Genomic DNA, 21,176 nt, shown 5'->3' with positions numbered 1-21,176 from the left:
TCAAAACAAATAAATTCACATTAACCCAACGCTGTTAATTAACTACAGACTTTATTGGAATTTCTGGCTTTTCTACTGTCCCTTTTCTGTGGCAGGATGGCATATTCCGTTGGTTATCAGGTCAGCTTGGTCTCTTCTGGTCTGTGACAGCTCTTCAGTCCGTCCTTGTCTTTCATGGCCTTGACAGTTTGGAAGAGGCCTAGTCAGTTATTTTGTAGAATATCCCTCGGTTTGGGTTTCCCTGATATTTTTCTCAACACCAGTTGGAGGTTATGCATTTCGGCAAGAAAACCACAGAAATGATGTGTCCTTGTCAGTGCATTGCCTCAGGCATAGAAGACATATATTGAATGGGTTTATTGCTGTCTGTTGGTTAAGGTAGTGTTTGCTGAATTTCTCTGTTGTAGCATTACTATTTTTCGCACTGAAAAATATTAAAAAATACCCTGCAGAAGATACTTGGAGACTGTGCAATCATACTGTTTCTCCTTCAACTTTTTTTTTTTTTTTTGCACTAATTCTGCGTCCATTAGCGGTGGGAAAGAGCTCTTGATACCCAGTGAGCTTGAGAGCCTCATTTGCCCTGGACTCCTTGAGGGACTGTGGCTTTTGGGAAACACTTTGGGGAAGGGGGTCCAGGCCCAAGAAAGAACTCTTTCTTCCTCTCTCATCCAGTCCCAAAGCCAGACTGGGCCTCCCCGAACCCTCTCTGTACCCTAACACACTCCCAGGCCACTGCCCTTGAAGACACACCAGCCATTTCTGTAGTCATTGATGTCCAGAGTCTTTTCCCAGTACCCCACCAGCCTGGAGGAAAGAAGGGGACAGTCAGGGTCTTCCCGAGGTCACAGGTAGGAAGTCTGAGGCCCAGAGAGGCTCATAGCCAAATGACTAGTTAGAGCCCTCCTTGTGATTCTCAGATGTCTGCTGGGGGCCAGGCTTCTCCTCTCCTCCCAGCAGAGTTCTGTATCCCTTGCCCTTTCTTTCCTGTCCCTCCACACCCTTCCCTGTCCCCCCCCTCCGCCGCTTTCACTTGGCCCATCCCTTTCCCCGCCAAGTCCCAGCCATCTGTCTGCCTGTAGCAAGGGTAAATTCTCCTAGAGTCGAGGGCTGTCACTTCTAGGAATGACATACTGGGACCTGTGCTGACCTGGAGCTCAACTTCTGCCTCCAGAAAGACTGGGCTAGCATGGGGACAGGGAGCAGGCTGGCAGGTAGGATTGCAGGCACAGGAAGCAACCAAGAGCCTGGAGCACCTCCTCGAGGCCTCATGTCCCCGTTCCCCTAGAAAGGTCTGCCGCCCACTGGTTTCCCAGGCCAGCCTGCCCATCTGGGCCTTGTCCTTGTGAGAGCCTGCGCTGACACAACAGAGGGGCCGAGCCAAGTGTTTCAGTGTCCACGGCCTTGTCTGTACCTGCCGGCTGCTGAAGACGACAGGACAGAAATCGGCTGTCCACGTGATAGATGCAGGAGGCTCAGAGTTTGAGGTAATTCCCAAGGTCCGAGGACAGAAAGCCGCTCAGCCAGGACTCGGTCCCAGCCGTGTCTGGCTCTGAGCCTCCCTTTTCAATGACAGGTCCCCTCCTGATAAAGGGTCCCCGAAAGTCAGAGCCAAAAAGGGCCTCAGGAGTCGTATAAACCAGCCTCTTAACTTTACAGATGGGAAAACTGAGGCCCCAAGAGGGAAAGAGTCATGTCCAAAGTCCCACAGAGCCTGCTTTGCAAGTGCAAAATGTTTAACAAGTGCCTTCCAGAAATCCGAGCTAGGGAGATTGAGAATATGTGGGGTGAAAAGAGCTGTGCCTGCACCCCAGCATCACATTTAGGTTGTTAAGAATATGAAGGGTTAGGTAGCCAAAGCCCAGCAACAGATGGGTTCACTAACCATCTATTAGCTTCAGGGAAAGTAAGATTTACCTTCTCTAGCCAATTACCCATAATGCTCCTGAAAACTGAGCCCCACCCACTATAGCCCAGTCCCCTCACCAACCCCTCCATCCCCACCCATTTTCCAGCCTCTGCCTGAATTTCCACTTCTGTCTTCCCTTCCTGCCCAAATTCTTCATGTTCTTTAAGGCCAAGCCTCAGTTCAACACACAGATTTAAGATATAGTTTCTGCAGACTGTGTGGCGTAAAGTAGATGAAAGATAAACAAAAGGGAGAGAGGAAAGGAGGAAGAGGGGAATGGGAAGATTGGTAAGGGAATGTGAAAGGATGCATGGGATGGGTGGATAGATGGACAGATGGATAAGTGGATGGGCAGATGTATAGATGGATGGATGGGCAGGTAGGTGGGCGGGTGGATGGATGGATGGATGGATGGATGGATGGATGAACTGGCAGGTGCGTGGGCAGATGGATGGATGGTTGAGAGGAAGGCTAATGGATGAAAATAGAAGAAGGGAAGGTGGATAGATGGTGGATGGGTAGGTGGGTAAAGGATGGATGGAAAACAGAGAAAAGGCAGTCATCCCACCCATCCCAGGGTGGGCAAGCATCCTACAGGAGTTCTCAACTCAGCTGAACCTTGACGATGAACAGATGCTGAGCAAGAAAGGAAGTGAGGAAGGACATCCCGTTCACTCACCAGAGCAAAGACTCAGGGACATGGAGCACTGGTCCGAGGAAAGTGTGGCACCAAAGCGTTGCAACAGCGCAGAGCTGAACCGCCTGGCGGAACTGAGAACAGACGTCGGGGGATACACGTGGATCACAGACTTCATCCTAACAACACTGGGGGGACCGAAGGTTCTACACAGGGGACTGACACTGTCAGGTGTGTCTCACAAAGGCCCCTCTGGTGTCCATGTGGAACATACGTTGGGAGAAGGGACAGAAAAGGGAAAACCAGGAAGATGCTGCCTTGCCATTATCCAGGGAAGGGATGGGGTCGCCTCACACCTCTCCTCTGCCAGGAAGGCTCACGCCATCACCTGGATCACCTGGCTTTCCACTTCTCAGCCTTCCCACTGCCTCTGTGATGTGTGCCACCCCCCAGGAGACCTACTACAGTGCCTGAGGGGGCCACAAAGTGTCTCTCACATAGCAGGTGCTCGGCATGTTAACTTACTATAATTACTCCAGCCTGATGGGGGAGACACAGCCCTTGTCCTTGGGGATGTCCAGTCTGATGGGGGAGGACAAATGAGTATAGAGCTTTCTCTGCTCTCTAAGGGGAGGCCAGAGCCAAGGAGCCGCCAGGTGGGGTGGGTAGTACATAGAAGACTTCTTGGAAACGGTGCGTTTGACTCAGGTTTTGAAAGAAGGAAGAGCCTTGCATGGGTGGAGTGGGGAGAGGGCATTCCCAGGCAGGGGCGTGGCTGTGGGAATTCCAGTGCCAACAGTGAGTCGAGAGAGAGGAACGTCAGCACCTAAGCTGAATGGCTGTGTCAGGAGTCTCAAGCTATGGGGCCAGGAGAACAAAGAGCAAGGGAAGGAAAGGAAAGCAGTGGCCCAGTAGTTCCAGCCTCATGAGTAGAAAGAATAGGTGGCTGGGTCCTAATCTCAGTGCCCTGCTGCCCTCCCCCAGACTGAGCCATCATGTGGGACTGAGGAAGGCTCAGGGCCTCCCAAATCAGTCAGACCAGAGTTCCAGGCAGGCCTCCCCCACTGACCAGCCATGTGACCTTGGACAGGTCACTGCAGCCCTCCCAGCGAGTTTCCTATCAAATGCGCATAGCAGTTCCTACCTCGCAGGATTATTGAGAGGACTAGATTATTCATGGCAAGTGGCCAGCATGGTGTTTGGCACAGAGTAAACGTTTGGCAAAAAGTTCTCTTAAAGTAAGCCCTCGAGTTGGACCCATGGGGGACGGGAGTAAGCTCAAATGGGGGACAGGTGTCGAAACGCAGGCAAAGACAGAGTCAAAGAACAAAGAGGGTCCAGGATAGTGCTGGGCAGCGGAGTGGCAAGAGGAGGGAGGCCTCGGGAGAGCTGCTGAGGCCAGCAGACCAAGTGGTGAGCTGCTGAGTCTGTGAGCGCCCAGCCAGGGTGGAGTCTATGGGAATGGGCAGGCCCGGAAGCCCTGCCGGGAAGGAGTCAGCAGGATAGTTTGGGTGTGAGGGGAGAAGGCATGGGAGCTGCCATGAGGCCCACATTCTGAGGATGGAGGCCCAGCACTGCCTCCCCTGCCTGGGAGTGAAGGGGACAGGGAAGCAGGAGCTCAGGAGTTCTGGTGACGCCCCAAGGCCAGGGAAGCCCCCCAGCCACTCAGCATCACCTAGAGCCTGGCTCTTCTCCTCCCAGCCCTGGCTATCAGTGCAATGGGGGTGACATCTGTGCGTCCACATGCACACACACACACACCCCACACCATTTCTATGTCACTCACTTCCAAAAGAGGGGGCTGGGTCAGCTTATGATAAAAGGCACATATATAATAAACCTGAACATAACCAGCAAGGGTTGAAGTCAAATCAAAATTAGGTAATAGGGCACACTGATAAACATGTTTTGGTTGCAAGCAATGGAACTTGAATTCGTTTCAAAAAGAAGCAATTCATTGACTCATTGTTCTCTCCCACTCTCCCCTCCTGCCCCGACACAGGCGTACAAACACACACATACACGCACACCCCTTGGCCTTGATCTGCCTCCTGGCTTCACCTGCACATGCCAGCCACCCCCATGAGGCTGGAACCTTAGTTGAGGCAGCCCTGAACTCACCCTTCAGCCTCACGGCCAGAGAGGATTGGCTCAAATTTGACAAACCCCAGGAAGGATTGATACAGCCGGTGGTCAGAATCTTATATGACCAACCCAGCAGGCAGACCTGCCCTCCGTCCATGACCAAAGAAAAGGGATCTGACATCAGAAGAAGGAAGGCACAGATTTGGCCCCAACCTCTGCAAGCTAAGCAGCTACCCCAGCGCGTGCCCACTGCCAAACTATAGGGAAGAGGCTGCGAACCCCGACACGTGTATCTGGGTTTCCTGGCGGCCAAGACAAAAAGAAAGACCTAATGGAACATGACACTTCACTAACTAAGAAGGAGGCATATATATATATATATTTTTTTTAAGATTTTATTTATTTATTTGACAGAGACAGCCAGCGAGAGAGGGAACACAAGCAGGGGGAGTGGGAGAGGAAGAAGCAGACTCCCAGCGGAGGAGCCCGATGCGGGGCTCGATCCCAGAACGCCGGGATCACGCCCTGAGCCGAAGGCAGACGCTTAACTTCTGTGCCACCCAGGCGCCCCAAGAAGGAGGCATATCTGATTGTCCAGAGACACAAACGTCTTCTAAGTTCTGCAGTCTGAGAAAAATCTATCTTCAGAGATTCTGAAGGATGCGAAGAGGTTCTGTTTACTGAGTCCCACGCTGCCCAGCACCGTGCTAGACTTTGCCACTGACTCTCATTTAACCTTACAAACCCCCTTGCAGAAGGCGTTACTGTGTCCGTGTTCTAGACAGAGAGAGGTAAAGGCAGGGAAGCTCCACTGGGCCTTAGTCCCCAAGGGCCAAGCACCTCCCAGCTGCCCCTGAATAGGTAGGTGCCCCAAAAGTGCTGATGTGCTCCCTAAAGCCAGGTTTCCTAAACCTGGCAGCATGGTGGCCTGCCTCCTGTAAGCACCGAGCTCCGGCCACTTCTCTGGGGCACTTACTGGCCAGACTTCCAGCTGTCGGCACCAGAGATCTCTGCCTGAGGGCCTTCTCTGGCCACCAGAGCCCATTCTGCCTGTGCACGGGGCAGACTGTGGTGCTGGTAAGTTAGCACCACTCCCCTGCCTGAGAGCCCCCTCAACCTGCCAGGATGGGGGGATAAATACCCCAGCTCCCTCGTCCTCTGGGAGGAACTCTGAGGTGCTTATTCGTCACTGTCCCTAAGAATTGTGCTACGGTGGTCCACAGTGTTCACCTGCTGGATCACACACCCCTTATTAGCTTCCTGCCTTTCCCTGTCCCACCTACCCCCTCCCTAACGGTGTTTCATGAGACTGCACCCACATACACTTCTTGCACTTGAGTTCTTGTTTAAGGATCTGCTTCTGGAACCGAAAACAAGGCACCTGAGAGGGGAAATATATATATTATACATACTATATTCTACTAATATATAAAATATATTATCTTATATACATTATAATAGAATAATAAATATTATAAATCGTACTAATATAAGGGATGTATAACACTTAACTTACAAATAAGAAGAATACTCTTTATTATAAATTCCACATAGTCCATTGATCTCCATGGGATGCTTTCACTGATTTTTGCCAAGCTCTTGCAACCTGTAGCGGCAATCGACAAGCAAGTATAGTTCCGACATGAATGCTAGTTGAAATTTTTGTCTATGTCGAGGAGGAAGATCAAAGAGAAACAACACAGACATATGCCCTAACTTGAGCCATTCATCGATGATGCAAGTGACTTCTTTGCTGAACCAGAGTTCAAATACAGAAAGCGTGTTTTCTTATAGTTTTTGCTATTAACAATGCAACAGCTAGAGGCATGACACACTTTTAAGATTAGTCTGCATTATTTTTAACATTTTTGCTTAACATATTTAAGTCTAGGTTTTCTTAAGTCTAGATAATCAATAAACGCAACAAATCTAGCCCTGATTTGCAGCATTTACCATTTTCATGGTGTAAATACTCTACGGCCTCACCTAGGGGAGGAGGGGGAGGGGTGGGGGAGGGGCTGCCCAGGAAGAGCTTGGCCACAATAGGCACCACCCACCCTGAGCCCAGCACAGTTCCTGGCCCCGAGCAGCCCCTTGTGCACGTGGGCTGAGCTCACTTTGCTCCTGCAGGACCTCGCCCTCTCTGCAAACTTGATCAAGTCCAACGCGGCCAGGGGGCTGCTCATCCGGAAGATCCACACAGAGGCGGCAGCCTACCTGATAGCCTACCTACCAGTCATGCACCCTTAAGCAGGTGGCTCAGCCTCCCTGAGCCTCAGTTTCCTCACCTGTAAAATGGGATGAGGATGGGGCAGGGACATAGCGAGGAGTCTTGGCAGAGAGCGGGCAGGAAGAAGACATTTGCTCCAATTCAGCCTTAGAAGGCAGGACACAACTACAGTCCCCAGCCTTGCTGCAAGCACCAAACGTAATAACGGGTCCTCTTCAGGTCGATACGAATACCCTAAATTCACAGAAGAAGGAACTGAAATTCAGAGATGAAGGGATCAGCCAGGGTCATACTCCAGGCCCAACCCCAGACTGACCTCTTGCCTCCTTCCACTATTCCACAATACCCTCTGCAAGGGGCTACAGTCTAAATTTAGGGGTGTGTTTTTTCCCCTTTTGGTTATCACTTTTGATTTGTGTAGTCATATTATTATCTAAATACAAAGTTAATTTAAAATCTATTAGATGGTGTCACAAGCTACAACACAGGTGAACCCTAAGGCACATTATGCTGTATGAAATAAGGCAGTCACGAAAAGGATTAATATTGTGTGACTCCACTCATGAAAGACCTAAAGTAGTCAGAAGCACAGACGCAGGAAGTAGAAGGTTAGCAAGGGCTGAGGCCAGGGACAAACGGGACTTGGGGCTTAGTGAGTAGAGAGCTTGCATCTGTTGCACAACATTGTGAATATATTTAACACTACTGAACTCCACACTTACAAATTATTAAAATTGTAAAAAAAAAAAAAAACGACTCTATTACATGGTAATATAAAATTGACAGTCCAGGATATTGGTGTGTGCAATCTGGTTTTTTTATTCTTTCTTTTTTTTAAGTTATTTTAAGTAATCTCTACACCCAACCTGGGGCCCGAATTCACAACCCCAAGATCCAGAGTTGCAGGCTCTACCAACTGACCCAGCCAGACGCCCAGGCTTTTAACTAGGATGTTGATGTGGTATTCAACAAATGAACTGATCTTATGGTGTTTAAATTTTTTATTTGCTTTCTCTGTTCGTATGCACACAGACACAATTTTATGGATAGGTCTAAAAGTGGGTGCACTTTTTTTTTTCTTTCCTCTTTGCTTGGATCTCTTCTTTCCCTCTACTCTCCCCTACACCCACCTCAGCCTCCCACCCTACCCCCAAGGTAACCCGTGTTAAGGACATATGTACCCTTTCATATTTTGGGAGCTCATATATACAGACACACATATGCATTGACATAAATGCGGGACTGGGTTTGTTTATTCACACAAGTGGGATCAATGTACTACCAGCACTTTTCTGCATCGTGCGCTGATTTCCCTTTCCCCCATACCTCGGGGAATCTCTTCTTGTCGTCCGACATAGCTCCAATTTATTGACTGTGGAGGCTGCTTAATATTCCATAGTATGAGTGAACCCCTCTTTGCTCAGCTATAGACTACCGTTGCGTAGTCACTTTGTTTTCCTTTTTTGGTCACTGTAAATAATACAGCGAAAAATACCCTTGCACCTGTGTCCTTTTATACTAGCCTCTTATTTCTATGACTTTATTCATTTAATACCAAAGCCCTTTGATCGTTTAAAAATTCTCTCTGACGTGTGTTCACGCATAACGAAGCCAGAAAGGAGCCTGAGAGAAGGAAAACTCTGGGGACAGAACATTGGATGAATGTGTGTTTTTTGTATTTTTGTTTACGTTATCGCACTATTCATATGGCAGATAAAAGCTACCTGTTTTATGTGTAATAATCTTATAACCATAGGACAGAAAGGGACTCCAGACGCCAGCAATGTGTTCACAGGGAGTCAAGACCGAAATGGGCTCTCTTTCTAAATGGCTGACATCTTTGCTTTAACACCCCTTGACCTGCTCAAAGCCCTGAAGGGGTCCTGGACTGTTGCGGGGAGGGGGATGCAGAGCTACGTCCACCTGGGGCAATGACCACACAGCACATCAGAGAAAGGGCCACAGAAAGGGCTCTACTGTCTTGGTGCCTCAGCCCTGGCAAGACCAGGCTCCCGTCCTCCCACGGCTCAGGAAGAAACTAGCTTTCTCTTCCATGCGGGAAGAGAACCTACCATGGCGGCCATCTTGTACAACAGGACAGGGGCGTGTGGAATCCAGAGAAGCCTGTCCTTAAGAAACTTGCTTCTGGGGCGCCTGGGGGCTCAGTCGGTGAAGCATCTGCCTTCTGCTCAGGTCATGATCTCAGTGCCCCAGGATCAAACCCTGCATCCTCGGCCCCTCCCGCCTGCTCATGCACTTGTGGTCTCTCTCTCACTCGCTCTCCAATAAATAAATAAAATCTTAAAAGAAAAGAAAAGAAAAGAAAAGAAAAGAAAAGAAAGGAAAAGAAAGGAAGGAAAAGAAACTTGCTTCTGATTCCATGGAAACCTGAAAAATCAGAGGTCTGTAGCCCAAACCCAAGGCCTGACTCCACCAGTCCTTACTGAGTGTCCCAGAGGCGCTGGGTGCTAAGGGTTGTGAGGACCAGCAAAACAAAAAGCTTCATTTGTGTTTATGTCTCAGAAACCTGTGAGAAGGTCTTAAACAACAACCCTCAGAGGCGGGAAGACAAACAGAAGAACTGGCTTATCTCAGACACCGGGAGGGACACTGTGCTGTTATGGCCCTCCGAAACAATGGGCCCAAAGAAGGCAAAAGCTGACGGGCTTACCACTCATCTATTTACATCAGCAGATACACTTTATGGGCTATCATTAATTCTCACTCCAGCCATTGTTTCAGCTCTTCATGCAATTATCTAAAACAATATTTCACAAACTTTGACACTAACTCAAGCATAAAGAATCTGAGGGTGTGTTCAAAATAAAGTTACAAGACATGGACGGCACTGGAGGAGATAATGCTAAGTGAAATAAGTCAAGCAGAGAAAGACGACTATCATATGATTTCTCTCATCTATGGAACATAAGAACTAGAATGATCAGTAGGGGAAGAAAGGGATAAAGAAAGGGGGGGTAATCAGAAGGGGGAATGAAACATGAGAGACTATGGACCATGAGAAACAAACTGAGGACTACAGAGGGGAGGGGGGTGGGGGAATGGGATAGACCGGTGATGGGTAGTAAGGAGGGCACGTATTGCATGGTGCACTGGGTGTTATACACAACTAATGAATCATCGAGCCTTACATCGAAAACCGGGGATGTACTGTATGGTGACTAACATAATATAATAAAAAATCATTATAAAAAAATAAATAAATAAAAATAAAGTTACAAGAAACATTCGGGAGCGCTCAACCTCTTCATCTCCGGTGCCAGGATCTTAGGAAACGGGAAAGGCCAGGCAAGAGCAGCATGCCGTCTGATTCGGGACTTGAATGTTAGCCTGGGGAACCCAAGCCGCAAGTCCCTTCCGGGTGGAAAAGCTAGTTCCCTTGTTGAAGGGGAAGCTCACATTTCTGCCTTGATATCATCCTTTAAAAGGGGTTCATGTTTTGTTTCCACAGGTGTTGACAATGAAAGGGAGAAACGTGCTTTCTGCTCTCAGGTAGTTTCACTAACTAGGTAGGAGACCCTAACAAAGCTTTTTTTTTTTCCCCTTCATTAGTTGGGCCCTAAGTTTTCCCATCTGTCAAATGGAGGCCTTTTTTTCCAGAAGGTTCGCTAATGGGCAATAGGCACCATGAAGATGCGGGCGCGGACAGCTCTGTTAGGTAGAGGGCGTTCTGCGAACTCTGCTCTGGTGTCTTTTTTTTTTTTTTTTAAGATTTTTTAATTTATTTATTTGACAGAGAGAGACAGCCAGCGAGAGAGGGGACACAAGCAGGGGGAGTGGGAGAGGAAGAAGAAGGCTCCCAGTGGAGGAGCCTGATGTGGGACCCAATCCCGGAACACCGGGATCACGCCCTGAGCCGAAGGCTGACGCTTAAGGACTGCGCCACCCAGGTGCCCCATCTGCTCTGGTGTTTTGAGACAGAACAGCTCATTAGCATGTGATCCAGCTCAGGGGTTTTAGCAACCCAGGCCGGGCCTCTATCTCAGTGCAAGAGTCCTTCCATAAGGTCAGCTTTAAAAGTGACAGATGAATTAATTAACAACAGAGATTTCTAAAAGATAATACTCGAAGTTGGTGAGCAGGTTTTGAAATAGGCACTCTCGTTCCCTGCTAGTAAAATATGTAAATGGTACTACTTCTCTTGAAATCAACTGGACAGTACAAGTCGAGACCCTTAAAACATTCATTAGCTTCTCACCTAGTAATTACACTTCTGGGAATCAAGCCTAAGAAAATCATGCAAAATATTTATAAAAGCTTTGTGTAGAAAGATGTTATTGCTGTAATATTTTAATTTGCAACAGCAACAACAACAAAAAAACAGTGGAAATAGCATTGAAATGTATCACACTTTTAATAACACAGGAAAGTACTTCTCTTAAAATAGTGATAAAAACTGAATGCAAAATGATACAGTGTGATTGTAGATGATAGATAGATAGATAGATAGATAGATAGATAGATAGACAGATAGACCTGTAATATATATATGAAAGAAACTCACCAAAATGTCATTAGTGGTTGCCTTTGGATATTGGGATTTGGGTTTCAATCTGAATCATAACCTCACCTATGGCGTAGAAGACAGGATCTATGACCATAAACAAGGAGACATGTTTGCTGAACAACCAACAATGATCATGCATTACAGAGTGATGAATCAGACTCAGCAGCCTTGAAAGATGAAAAATATTTTGCCATGAAAGCAGGGACTTCAGATGACACTGGAGGTTAAATGTGTCATTTATCACCACCCCTCTAAACACCCGTGTAAATGGATCAAACCTGTATGGGACAAAGAGAACAAGAGAAGGGATTACAGTAACAAAATTTTGGAATCTAGAAAACAAACAAAAAAGTAATCTTCAGAGAGAAGCCAAGAAGCAAGCAGATTCACAGAGTGGGACCCTGGGAAGCCTCTGAAATAGGAGGCACCAGGCACCTCTGAAGGTGGAGGGCAGGTGGGCTAGAAACAGGAGGACAAGTGGGTCAAAAGTCTGCATAAAAAGCAGGGATACCTCCATAGCTCCTTTCTACCCCAACCCCACCGGATGTCAACCATTCCTCCTTTACCCCAGGAGAAACTGGAAATGTACTCTGGAGAATTTACCCAGAGGGACTAAACCCTGAGGGACCGAGCCCAGCTTGGGCAAGGGTGAGGTAATAAACTGACTTAAGTCAGATTAACTGAGACTGAGACCCTCTCAGTCCCCTTCCTCCACATAACTTCCTGAAAGCTGGGAGCTTTTCATGAGCCAGGCAGGAAATTAGAGGCATCCTTCCTGAGGAAGACCCTACCTGAGAGAAAAGGCCTACAGATATTGACATTTGGGGTCCCCCAATAAAACAGTGTATTCTCCACCAGATTATTCTATAGTGAGCCTCAGCAGGGGAAAAGCCCCCTGCTGTACACACACATTCACATTCCAATCAGCTTCTTAGTGACTTACCCTTTTCTTTTTTCTTCTTTTTTCAAGATTTTTTATTTATTTATCTGACAGAGAGAGTGAGGCAGCAAGAGAAGAAACACAAGCAGGGGGAGTGGGAGAGGGAGAAGCAGGGCCCCGCTGAGCAGGGAGCCTGATGCAAGAACACTGGGATCATGACCTGAGCTGAAGACAGACGCTCAACGGCTGAGCCACCCAGGCGCCCCTTGTGAGTTACTCTTAAATATTAACCGAAGACCAAGAACCACAGGTGTGTGAGGGAAGCCTGTGGCATAAAGGACAGTGGCAAGACAAAGCAGGAAAAAGGCAGCTGAGAGGAAACTGAAATTATAATGGAAATGGAAGAATTGTTAACGCCATGATCAACAGGCTTAACAAGGTAAAGGGAAATTTTGTGTCTTGAACAAGAACAAGAGCCCTTTTTTTTTTAAGATTTTATTTATTTATTTGACAGAGATAGAGACAGCCAGCGAGAGAGGGAACACAGGAACGGGGAGTGGGAGAGGAAGAAGCAGGCTCATAGCGGAGGAGCCTGATGTGGGACTTGATCCCATAACGCTGGGATCACGCCGTGAGCCGAAGGCAGACGCTTAACCGCTGTGCCACCCAGGCGCCCCTAAGAGCCCATTTTTTTAAAAAGTATCCAGAGCTACTAAAATGTATCCAATTTTTTAAAAACTAAACAATAAGATTAGATAGCAAAGTTTAGGAAAATCTCAGAAAGCCAAAAAAAAAAAAAAGAAAGAAAAGAAAAGTTAGATGAAAAATAGAATGAATTACATAGGAAAAAGAAAAGTTCCAAAAAAAGAGAAAATGAAGGGGAGGAAATCATGAAATAAATAGAAAATTTCCCGGAAATATTCTGAAAAACATGAATTTCTGCTCTGAAAGATGCTGCCGAGTGCCCAATCCAACAGATCCAACCCAGCCACATGGAGGCAGAACCTGTGATACTGCAGCCTGCTAGAGAGCAAGAGAAGAGCCTAAAAGCTCTGGGGGAAGGGGTGGGAATCAGATAGCATAAAATATCTAGAATCAAAATAGCATCAGACTTCTCAGCAGCAACACCGGAAGCCAGGAAATAGTGACACAATACCTTCGAAGCGCGGAGGGAGAATTATTTGCAACCTAGAATTTCATACCCAGCCAAACTATCAGTCAAGAATGGGAGTAGACTAATGATGTTTTCAGACGTGAAAAGTCTACGCATCTTGTCTCAGGAAATTGCTAGAGGATGTGTTTCCCTAAAATGAAGAGGGAAGAAAAGAAGAAAGGAGGCATGGGATCCAGAAAGAGGGAAGCAACACAGAAAGAAGGGATATCCAAGAGGACAGTGAAGGAAAATTCCGGGATGACCGAAGGCAGAGAGAGCACCCAGAACATGCTGGAGGAGGACAGTGGGCTCCAGGAGAAATACCTTCAAGAAGAGAAAACTGATGGAATACTCTGTGTTTTGACATATTAGGAGGAGACCTATACTTCTGGCGGTGAACTAGGGAATACATTTAGGTTAGGTACATAGAAAACCTCAGCAAATTGAAACAGATGTTTATTCCAAAGAAGTGTAATATAGTATAAAATACTTTTGACTGTAAAGAATAAATAGTCATGATACTGTAAAATTAAACATTTCTCTAGTGAAAATATGGATATATTGAGAGGGTAGGAAGAAGCAGGGAGGGGCAATGTTGTGTAAGAGAGCTGAATCCCCCTCCTTTACAGCAGGAAGTCAAGCAACTAAAAACTAAAATTGAGGGGCAGCTGGGTGGCTCAGTCAGTTGAGTGTCTGACTCTTGGTTTCAGCTCAGGTCACAATGTCGGGGTCATGGGATCAATCCCCGAGTCAGGCTTCAGGCTCAGCGTGGAGTCTGTTCAAGATTCTCTCTCTCCTTCTCCCTCTGCCTCTCCCACCCCCACCCCCACTCTCTCTGCCTCTCAATCTCAAAATAAATAAATAAATAAATAAATAAATAAATAAATAAATAAATAAATAAAATCTTTTTTAAAAACGAAAATTGAAAAAAATATCAAGAAATCGTTGTATAAGGACACCTGAGTGGCTCAGTCCATTAAGCATCTGCCTTCAGCTCAGGTCATGATCCCAGAGCCCTGGGATTAAGTCCTGCATCAGGCTCCTTGCTCAGCGGGGAGCCGCTTCTCCCTCTGCCTGTCGCTGCCCCTGCTTGTGCTTCCTAGCTCTGTCTCTCTCTCTCTCTGACAAATAAATAAAATCCTAAAAAAAAAAACGGAAAAAGAAATAGTTGTATAAGCCTGTGATTTAGAATTAAGACAAATGCCAAAAGTAACAGCTAAGAGTTAAAAGTGGGAGGTGGGAGCAGAGCACATGATACAACCTGGGGATGGCTTTCTTCCATAAAAAGACTTATTATGTGACACATACATAACTTTAATTTTGTTAATTAAATTTTTTAAAGATTTTATTTATTTATTTGAGAGAGAGAGAGAGCACAGAGGCAGAGGGAGAAGCAGGCTCCCTGCTCAGCAGGGAGCCCGATGCGGGGCTCAATCCCAGGACCCTGGGATCATGAGCTGAGCTGAAGGCAGACGCTTAACCAACTGAGCCACCCAGGTGCCCCTAAATTTTTTAAATATAGAAGACACCCATAGCAAGCAAGGGGTGTGGGACAGGATGGTTGACTTCTGGGTGCAGAGCAGGGCAGGGTGGGAAAGCACCAAAATGGGTTGAGACAGAGGGTCGAGCATCGGAAGGGAAAGGGAAGGTCAAGGTGGTTAAACAGAAGAGTCCTGATCAACATGCTTGTTCTTGATCTTGACCATAGCCTTGCTAGAAAGACCATCAGGCAGAAATGGGAGTGACAAGCAAGGCCTGCTTAGGGGGCCCCTAAGAACTAGGCATGGCCCTAGTTATGGGAGAGAGGAAGCCGGTCTGAATGTGGGGGTGGTTGTGTGGGGACGAAGAGGAGGGCATGAGTGACAGATGTTTCCTAGGGGACTCGTCAGCACTCAGTCCCCTGCCTGCAGGAGATGAGAAAGAAGGGGCTGATAAGGGGGGTCGAGGATCAAGTTGGGAGAAGAAAGTTCAGTTCTAACCATGGACCCCATTCCCAAGGCAGACGGCTTCCTTTCCCACCATCCAACACAGAACGTGTTGGGCAAATGTGAGGAGCCAAAGGGCAGAGTTAAGAGCTCAAGCTTCGGAGTCTTTGGGTTAAAATACCTAAGTTGTGGTCCATATATACAATGGAATATTACTCAGCCATCAGTTCTCAACATTTGCTGCAACATGGATGGCGCTGGAGGAGATAATGCTAAGTGAAATAAGTCAAGCAGAGAAAGACAATTATCATATGATTTCTCTCATCTATGGAACATAAGAACTAGGAAGATCGGTAGGAGAAGAAAGGGATAAAGAAAGAGGGGGGTAATCAGAAGGGGGAATGAACCATGAGAGACTATGGACTCTGGGAAACAAACTGAGGGCTTCAGAGGAGAGGAGGGTGGGGGAATGGGATAGACCGGTGATGGGTATTAAGGAGGGCACGTATTGCATGGTGCACTGGGTGTTAGACGCAACTAATGAATCATCGAACTTTACATTAGAAACCAGGGATGTACTGTATGGTGACTAACATAATATAATAAAAAAACATTAAAAAAATACCTAAAAAGAGAGAGTGGCATTAGGGGAAAAAAAAAAAAGGCTTGGCCTTCGTAACCAGACAGACCCAGGGCGAACCACAGTCACGCCTCTTACTATCTGCGTGACTTTACGGGAGTTACTCAACGTCTCCGAAGGGCAGGGTTGTCTTCATTCCAAAACAGGCCTGACCACACCCACCTCCCAGGGCGGCTGTCAACACAGGGGAGCTCCTTCCCATCCTGTGTCCCACCTCCCACTCCCTCGCTACTAGTGGGGTTCTTCTAGGAAGACCGCAGGAGTGCTTCTGAGCTTTGCTGTTTCCTGGCCCCTCCGGCTCTGTGGTCCCAGAAAGTCCCTGGGACACACCTTCAACCCCCTCCCATTAGTTCCAGAATAGAGACCACACAGGTTTGCATCAACCAGAAAGTCAGCTTTATTAGCCCACCACCAGCAGAGGGGAAGGGGAGAGAGCTGGAATCCGCGCTGGGAGAACAGGGCCCTGGCCCAGGCCTTCAGGAGGTTGGGGCCGGCGGGTGGGCAGGAGGCCAGTCTGGAAGAAGCAGCTCAGTGCTTGGAGCTCTGGACCTGGCTGAAGCTGGCCGAGCCCTGCTCCTTGAGGATGGGCCGGGTCTGGTGGCCGGAGGAGGAGGAGGAGGAGGAGGAGAAGACTGTGGGAGAGAGGGGAGGGTGTGAGAAGGGCTCTGGGAGCTAAGAGGCCCCACACGGGGAGGGCTGGGGTCTCTGGGGGCGCCCAGGACCCTCAGGAGCCTTACCATTGTGGGAAGAATAGGAATGGCCGGAGGCTTGCTGGGAGAGGCTGTGGGGGGGGGGGGGAAAGATGAGCAATTAGATGGGCTGGGAGTAAGGGCGGGGCTGCGGGGGCTGCGGGGGCTGGGCACTCACTGGGCGTCCTCGCCCTCCAGCAGGCGGCGGTAGGTGGCGATCTCCTGCTCCAGCCGTGTCTTCACGTCCAGCAGGATCTGGTACTCTTGGCTCTGCTGCTCCATCTCGCAGCGCAGCTGGGCCAGCTGCTCCTCCACGTTGCCGATCAGCCCCTGGATCTGGGACAGCTGCATGCAGTAGCGGCCTTTGGTCTCCTCCAGGCTGTTCTCCAGGGATGCTTTCTGTGAGTGGGAGAGAGAGAAAGAGTCAACAGAAGTGGTCACTATTGTCCCCCCAGGCCTCTGGGCATGTCTCCTGAGAGGCACATGGACTGGGAGCCCAGCTGGGCTACTGATGGGCCAGACAATGTGGAGGAAAGTTATTCCATTGTTCTGGGCCTTCATTTCTGTGTCTATATAATGGATATAATGATCCCTCTGGTCCCACTGGTGGGATAAGAGGCGGAACTATATTGTGGCAGTGCTAAGGGGCTGGTGGCCCTTACTGGGGGCTTGGGGACTGGGGCTGGGGGGGATGGGTCCTTCATACCATGCTGAGCTGGGACTGCAGTTCAATCTCCAGGCCCTGCAGCACCCTCCGGAGCTCAGTCACCTCAGTGCGGCCACTCTGCACCAGTTCGCTGTTAGAGGCCACTTCTTTGTTCAGTTCCTCGGTCTGCGAGAGGAGAGAAGAGCAGTGTGAGGCGCTCCACAGTGCTCCCAGGCTGGGAAGTCCCACAGGAGGGCTGAGGACCCGAGCCCCACCTTGCTCAGGAACCAGGCCTCCGCGTCTCTGCGGTTCTTCTCCGCCATCTGCTCGTACTGGTCGCGCATCTCGTTCAGGATACGGCTCAGGTCCACGCCGGGGGCGGCGTCCATCTCCACGCTGACGTCCCCGCCAGTCTGACCCCGCAGGGCAAGCATCTCCTAGGAAGGGATGGCGGGAGGTGGTCAGCTCAGCAGACCCCTCTCCTGGCCCCTGAACCAGCCTCCCGCGGCCGGCGGCCAGCAGCGACCTCACCTCCTCGTGGTTCTTCTTCAGGTAGGCCAGCTCCTCCTTCAGGCCTTCGATCTGCATCTCCAGGTCGGTCCTCGACAGGGTCAGCTCGTCCAGCACCCGGCGCAGCCCGTTGATGTCGGCCTCCACGCTCTGGCGCAGGGTCAGCTCATGCTCATACCTGCCGGGACAGAGGTCGGGGCATCAGGCTCTGTCTGGGAGGCTTCTGTGGCCCCAGACCAACAGCCCCACTGCTTGCCCCGCGCCCTCTGCCCCACGCCCAGCCCGCCACGGGGGTTGCTCACTTGGTCCTGAAGTCATCCGCTGCCAGCCTGGCATTGTCGATCTGCAGGACGGGCTGAGCGTTCTCGATCGTGGCGGTGATGATCTGCAGAGAGGGCAGAAGGACGGGCCTGTTCGCCAAGACTCGGCCACTCAGGGGGCAAGAGCAGAGAGGGGAGAAAGCTATCTCCCCCAACTTGAGGGTCGCCTGGCTGGTGGGTGAGGCCCTCTGTCCTTTCCACCCAGTTCAGGGTGTGTGGAGGGATCCCCCTCCCCCCCCTCCCCGGTCTCCTACCATCCCATCCTCTGCCCCAGGCTGAGAGAAGCTGAGGGTGCAATGCACAGTGGAGGGAATGAGAGAGTCCGGGCTCCGGTCCCCACTCAGACACCTAGATGCTGAAAAAGGGACCCCGGGCCACCAATTCTGAGTGGCCTGTGGCCTCTCCCTCAAGGTCAGCTCAGTCTCCCTGTTTGTAAAAGAAAGATGCTAGAAAGTGGTTTTCTAAGGGCCACTGCAGCCGTGACCTCTCAACGCTCCACCAGCAGCGCCGCCCGCCTGGCGCACGCACCTTGTTCCTCAGGTCCTCGATGGTCTTGAAGTAGGGGCTGTAGTCCTTGACCTCACTGGGCCGCTGCCTCTGGTACCAGTCCCGGATCTTCACCTCCAGGTCGGCGTTGGCCTCCTCCAGGGCACGCACCTTGTCCAGGTAGGAGGCCAGGCGGTCGTTGAGGTTTTGCATGGTGAGCTTCTCGTTGCCGGAGAGGAGACCGCCATCGCCACCACCGAAGCCGGCACCGAAGCCAGCACCGAAGCCAGCACCAAGGCCACCACCAAAGCCAGCGCCAAGGCCACCACCGTATCCTCCCCCAAAGCCGCTCCCCAGGCCCCCACCGAAGCTGCTGCTGCTGCTGAAGCCACCGCCGTAGCCGCCCCCCAGGCCGCAGGCCCCCCCGGAGGAGTAGCGGGAGGTGGAGACCGACAGGCCTCCGTAGGCGCTGGGGGCCCGGCAGGACCCTCCGGCCAGGACAGAGGACACGCGGCTGGAGCCACCACCGATGCCACAGGAGCCCTTCATGGAGCCGGAGGAGGTGAACTGGCGGCTGCAGGTGGTCATGGTGCTGAGGACGGAAGTGAGTGAGCGAGCAGAGAGAAGAGAAAGGTGCTCGGAAGGCTGGGAGGATGGATGCTGGAGCTGCTCAAACCCCAGGAGCCTTTATATGCACCGGGGCAGGCGGGGCCTCCCAACTGCTGACTTGCGGGCTCCCCTCCGGATTTCATCACTCCAGGTCCCGTCCAACTCCCCACTCCGGATCAGGATTATTCAGCCCAGGGTCGACTCACTTCGCTGGGTGCCGCTTGAGTTCCCACCCAGCTCTGGGGGTGTGGGGCCGAGAGAAAAACATACAAACGCGAGTCGGTCATGACTCAGGCTGGGCGGCGGGAACCCAGCTCTCGGTCCTGGAGCCTCAGGGGCCAGCGGGGCCTTGGCACTGGCAGCTTTGTGGCGGCTGCGTCCCCAGGCAGTGAGTCAGCCCATGACGGACTCCCTGCCCCACGGGATGGCCTTGACGGAAAAAGGCCCCGCCAATCAAGGCCGGCCTGGGGCTGTCTCGGGATGTGCTGTGGGGGTCCTATGTGCCCGGTGCTGGATAGGAGAGCTGGGTCCGTGGTCTCACTCCGCTTTGTTTGCTGTGTGACCTGAGACTCCTTGCCTCCCCTCTCTGGGCCTCTTCCCCCTCAGCGAAGTGACAAGGCTGGGCTGGGTGATCTTAGACTCTTTTCTCGTTCTAAAAATTCTCCAACTCTCTTTCCATTATTGGATCCAATCCCCGTTTCAGAGGCTACCTTTGAGCTCCCAGGGTCTGCAGAAGGGTTGGGTACCATGGAACCAGCATGTACCATTGAGACAGACAGGTGGCAGCTCCCCACTCTGCCCCTTCCAAGCTACGCAGCATAGGAAGTCAGTCCTTCAGCACCTCTGGGCCTCTGTTTTCTCATCTGTTAAAGGGGAGGACATGCCACAGAAGAACATGGACACAGGACCCCAGTGGCCACTCCCCAGTGGCGGCCCTGCGCTCAGCTTCCCCATCCTTCCTTTGCAGCCAGCTGCCCCCTCACCTGCCTCCTCACACCCACCTCTCCATCCGGCACCTCCCTCCCACAACTTGCCCTCTCCTCTGTACCCCAATACTCCCACCTTTGGAGCAGCCCACCCCCAATGCATTGCCCTACTTAATCATGGATGCCCACCATAGCCTGTGGTGGGAGGGGGTCCCCATCCTGCTGGTAGTGCCATGTGTGACCCCCGACCCCACCAGGGGCCCCCGAGTTCCCACACTGGATCCAGGGCTCCATTCCCAACAGTTTTCTTTCGAGTATCCACAGATTCCAGGCTGGTCGTTCAGTGGAGGAGAGGGGGGCCAGTGACCTCTTTGGTCACCCGCCACGCTGGGGTATTGCATGGAGCACTCTGTGTGTACCACACGGTTCCGTGAGGGGCAATATTCCTGCCACAGCTTCATAGATGAGGCAGCTGGGAGCTTAAGTGGGCTTCCCAAGACCCCAGTCAAGGGGGAGCTGAGGTCTGAACCCCTGCCTGTCTGCTTACCCAGTCTGAGCCCTTCCCACCACCCTGAACCACGCTCTCTCTCTGTACGTCACTGACATGCCTGATTGTCTTGAATCAACCCTGCAAAGTAGGAAGGAGAGAGGGAGAATCGGGGGCGGGTAATTCGCCCGAAGTCACTTGGCTTTAAGTTGCGGAGGCAGGACTAGAACCCCAGGCTCAGAGTGTCTCCACTCACCCGTGATGCCTTGCAGGCTGGGACCGGGTATACCCATTCTCATTTACCTCCCCACAGTGCCTGGAGTGAGCTCTGCCCACAACGGGCATGACGTTGACCCGAGGGCTGGAGCAGGATTGCGGGGGTTGGGGGGGTCTAAATTCCAAAACAGAAGCCTCCTCCGGGTGCTCTGGGGGGGGTGACCCACAGAACTGGCCGCTTCCTTGCTCTAAAGTGCCTCTGTGGGCTTGCCTCAGGCTGGACACTGCTGGGAAATACTACGG

General features: G+C 50.7%; 1 protein-coding gene across 2 annotated transcripts; it reads right to left on the bottom strand.

Moving 5' to 3' along the window:
- Positions 1-16,363: 16,363 nt before the first annotated feature.
- LOC113265449 (keratin, type I cytoskeletal 16) lies at positions 16,364-19,497 on the bottom strand. 2 transcript variants are annotated; one of them, XM_026512853.4, is made up of 8 exons: positions 18,678-19,494; positions 18,132-18,214; positions 17,851-18,007; positions 17,595-17,756; positions 17,380-17,505; positions 16,852-17,072; positions 16,722-16,765; positions 16,431-16,616 (listed from the first exon to the last, which is right to left on the bottom strand). In XM_026512853.4, the coding sequence occupies exons 1-8, from the start codon at positions 19,221-19,223 to the stop codon at positions 16,513-16,515; spliced, it is 1,443 nt and encodes a 480-aa protein (XP_026368638.1). In that variant the 5' UTR covers positions 19,224-19,494; the 3' UTR covers positions 16,431-16,512. The 2 variants fall into 2 exon arrangements, with proteins under 2 accessions (XP_057174130.1, XP_026368638.1); XM_057318147.1 differs by lacking the exon at positions 16,722-16,765 and having other exon boundaries at positions 16,364-16,616; positions 18,678-19,497.
- Positions 19,498-21,176: the final 1,679 nt, after the last annotated feature.

Source organism: Ursus arctos, unplaced genomic scaffold (assembly GCF_023065955.2).
Source record: "Ursus arctos isolate Adak ecotype North America unplaced genomic scaffold, UrsArc2.0 scaffold_24, whole genome shotgun sequence".
NCBI classification, from domain to species: domain Eukaryota; kingdom Metazoa; phylum Chordata; class Mammalia; order Carnivora; family Ursidae; genus Ursus; species Ursus arctos.
Note: the sequence above shows the minus strand (reverse complement) of the source record. Positions and strands in the feature narration are given on the sequence as shown.

What these genes read in the sequence shown, in the direction of transcription:
- LOC113265449 (XM_057318147.1), bottom strand. Translation starts at nt 19,223, where the DNA reads ATGACCACCTGCAGCCGCCAGTTCACCTCCTCCGGCTCCATGAAGGGC. An exon ending in GCGGATGACTTCAGGACCAA is followed by an intron (nt 18,008 to 18,131) that starts GTGAGCAACCCC and finishes CTGTCCCGGCAG; the next exon opens with GTATGAGCATGAGCTGACCC. An exon ending in TGCAGTCCCAGCTCAGCATG is followed by an intron (nt 17,073 to 17,379) that starts GTATGAAGGACC and finishes TCCCACTCACAG; the next exon opens with AAAGCATCCCTGGAGAACAG.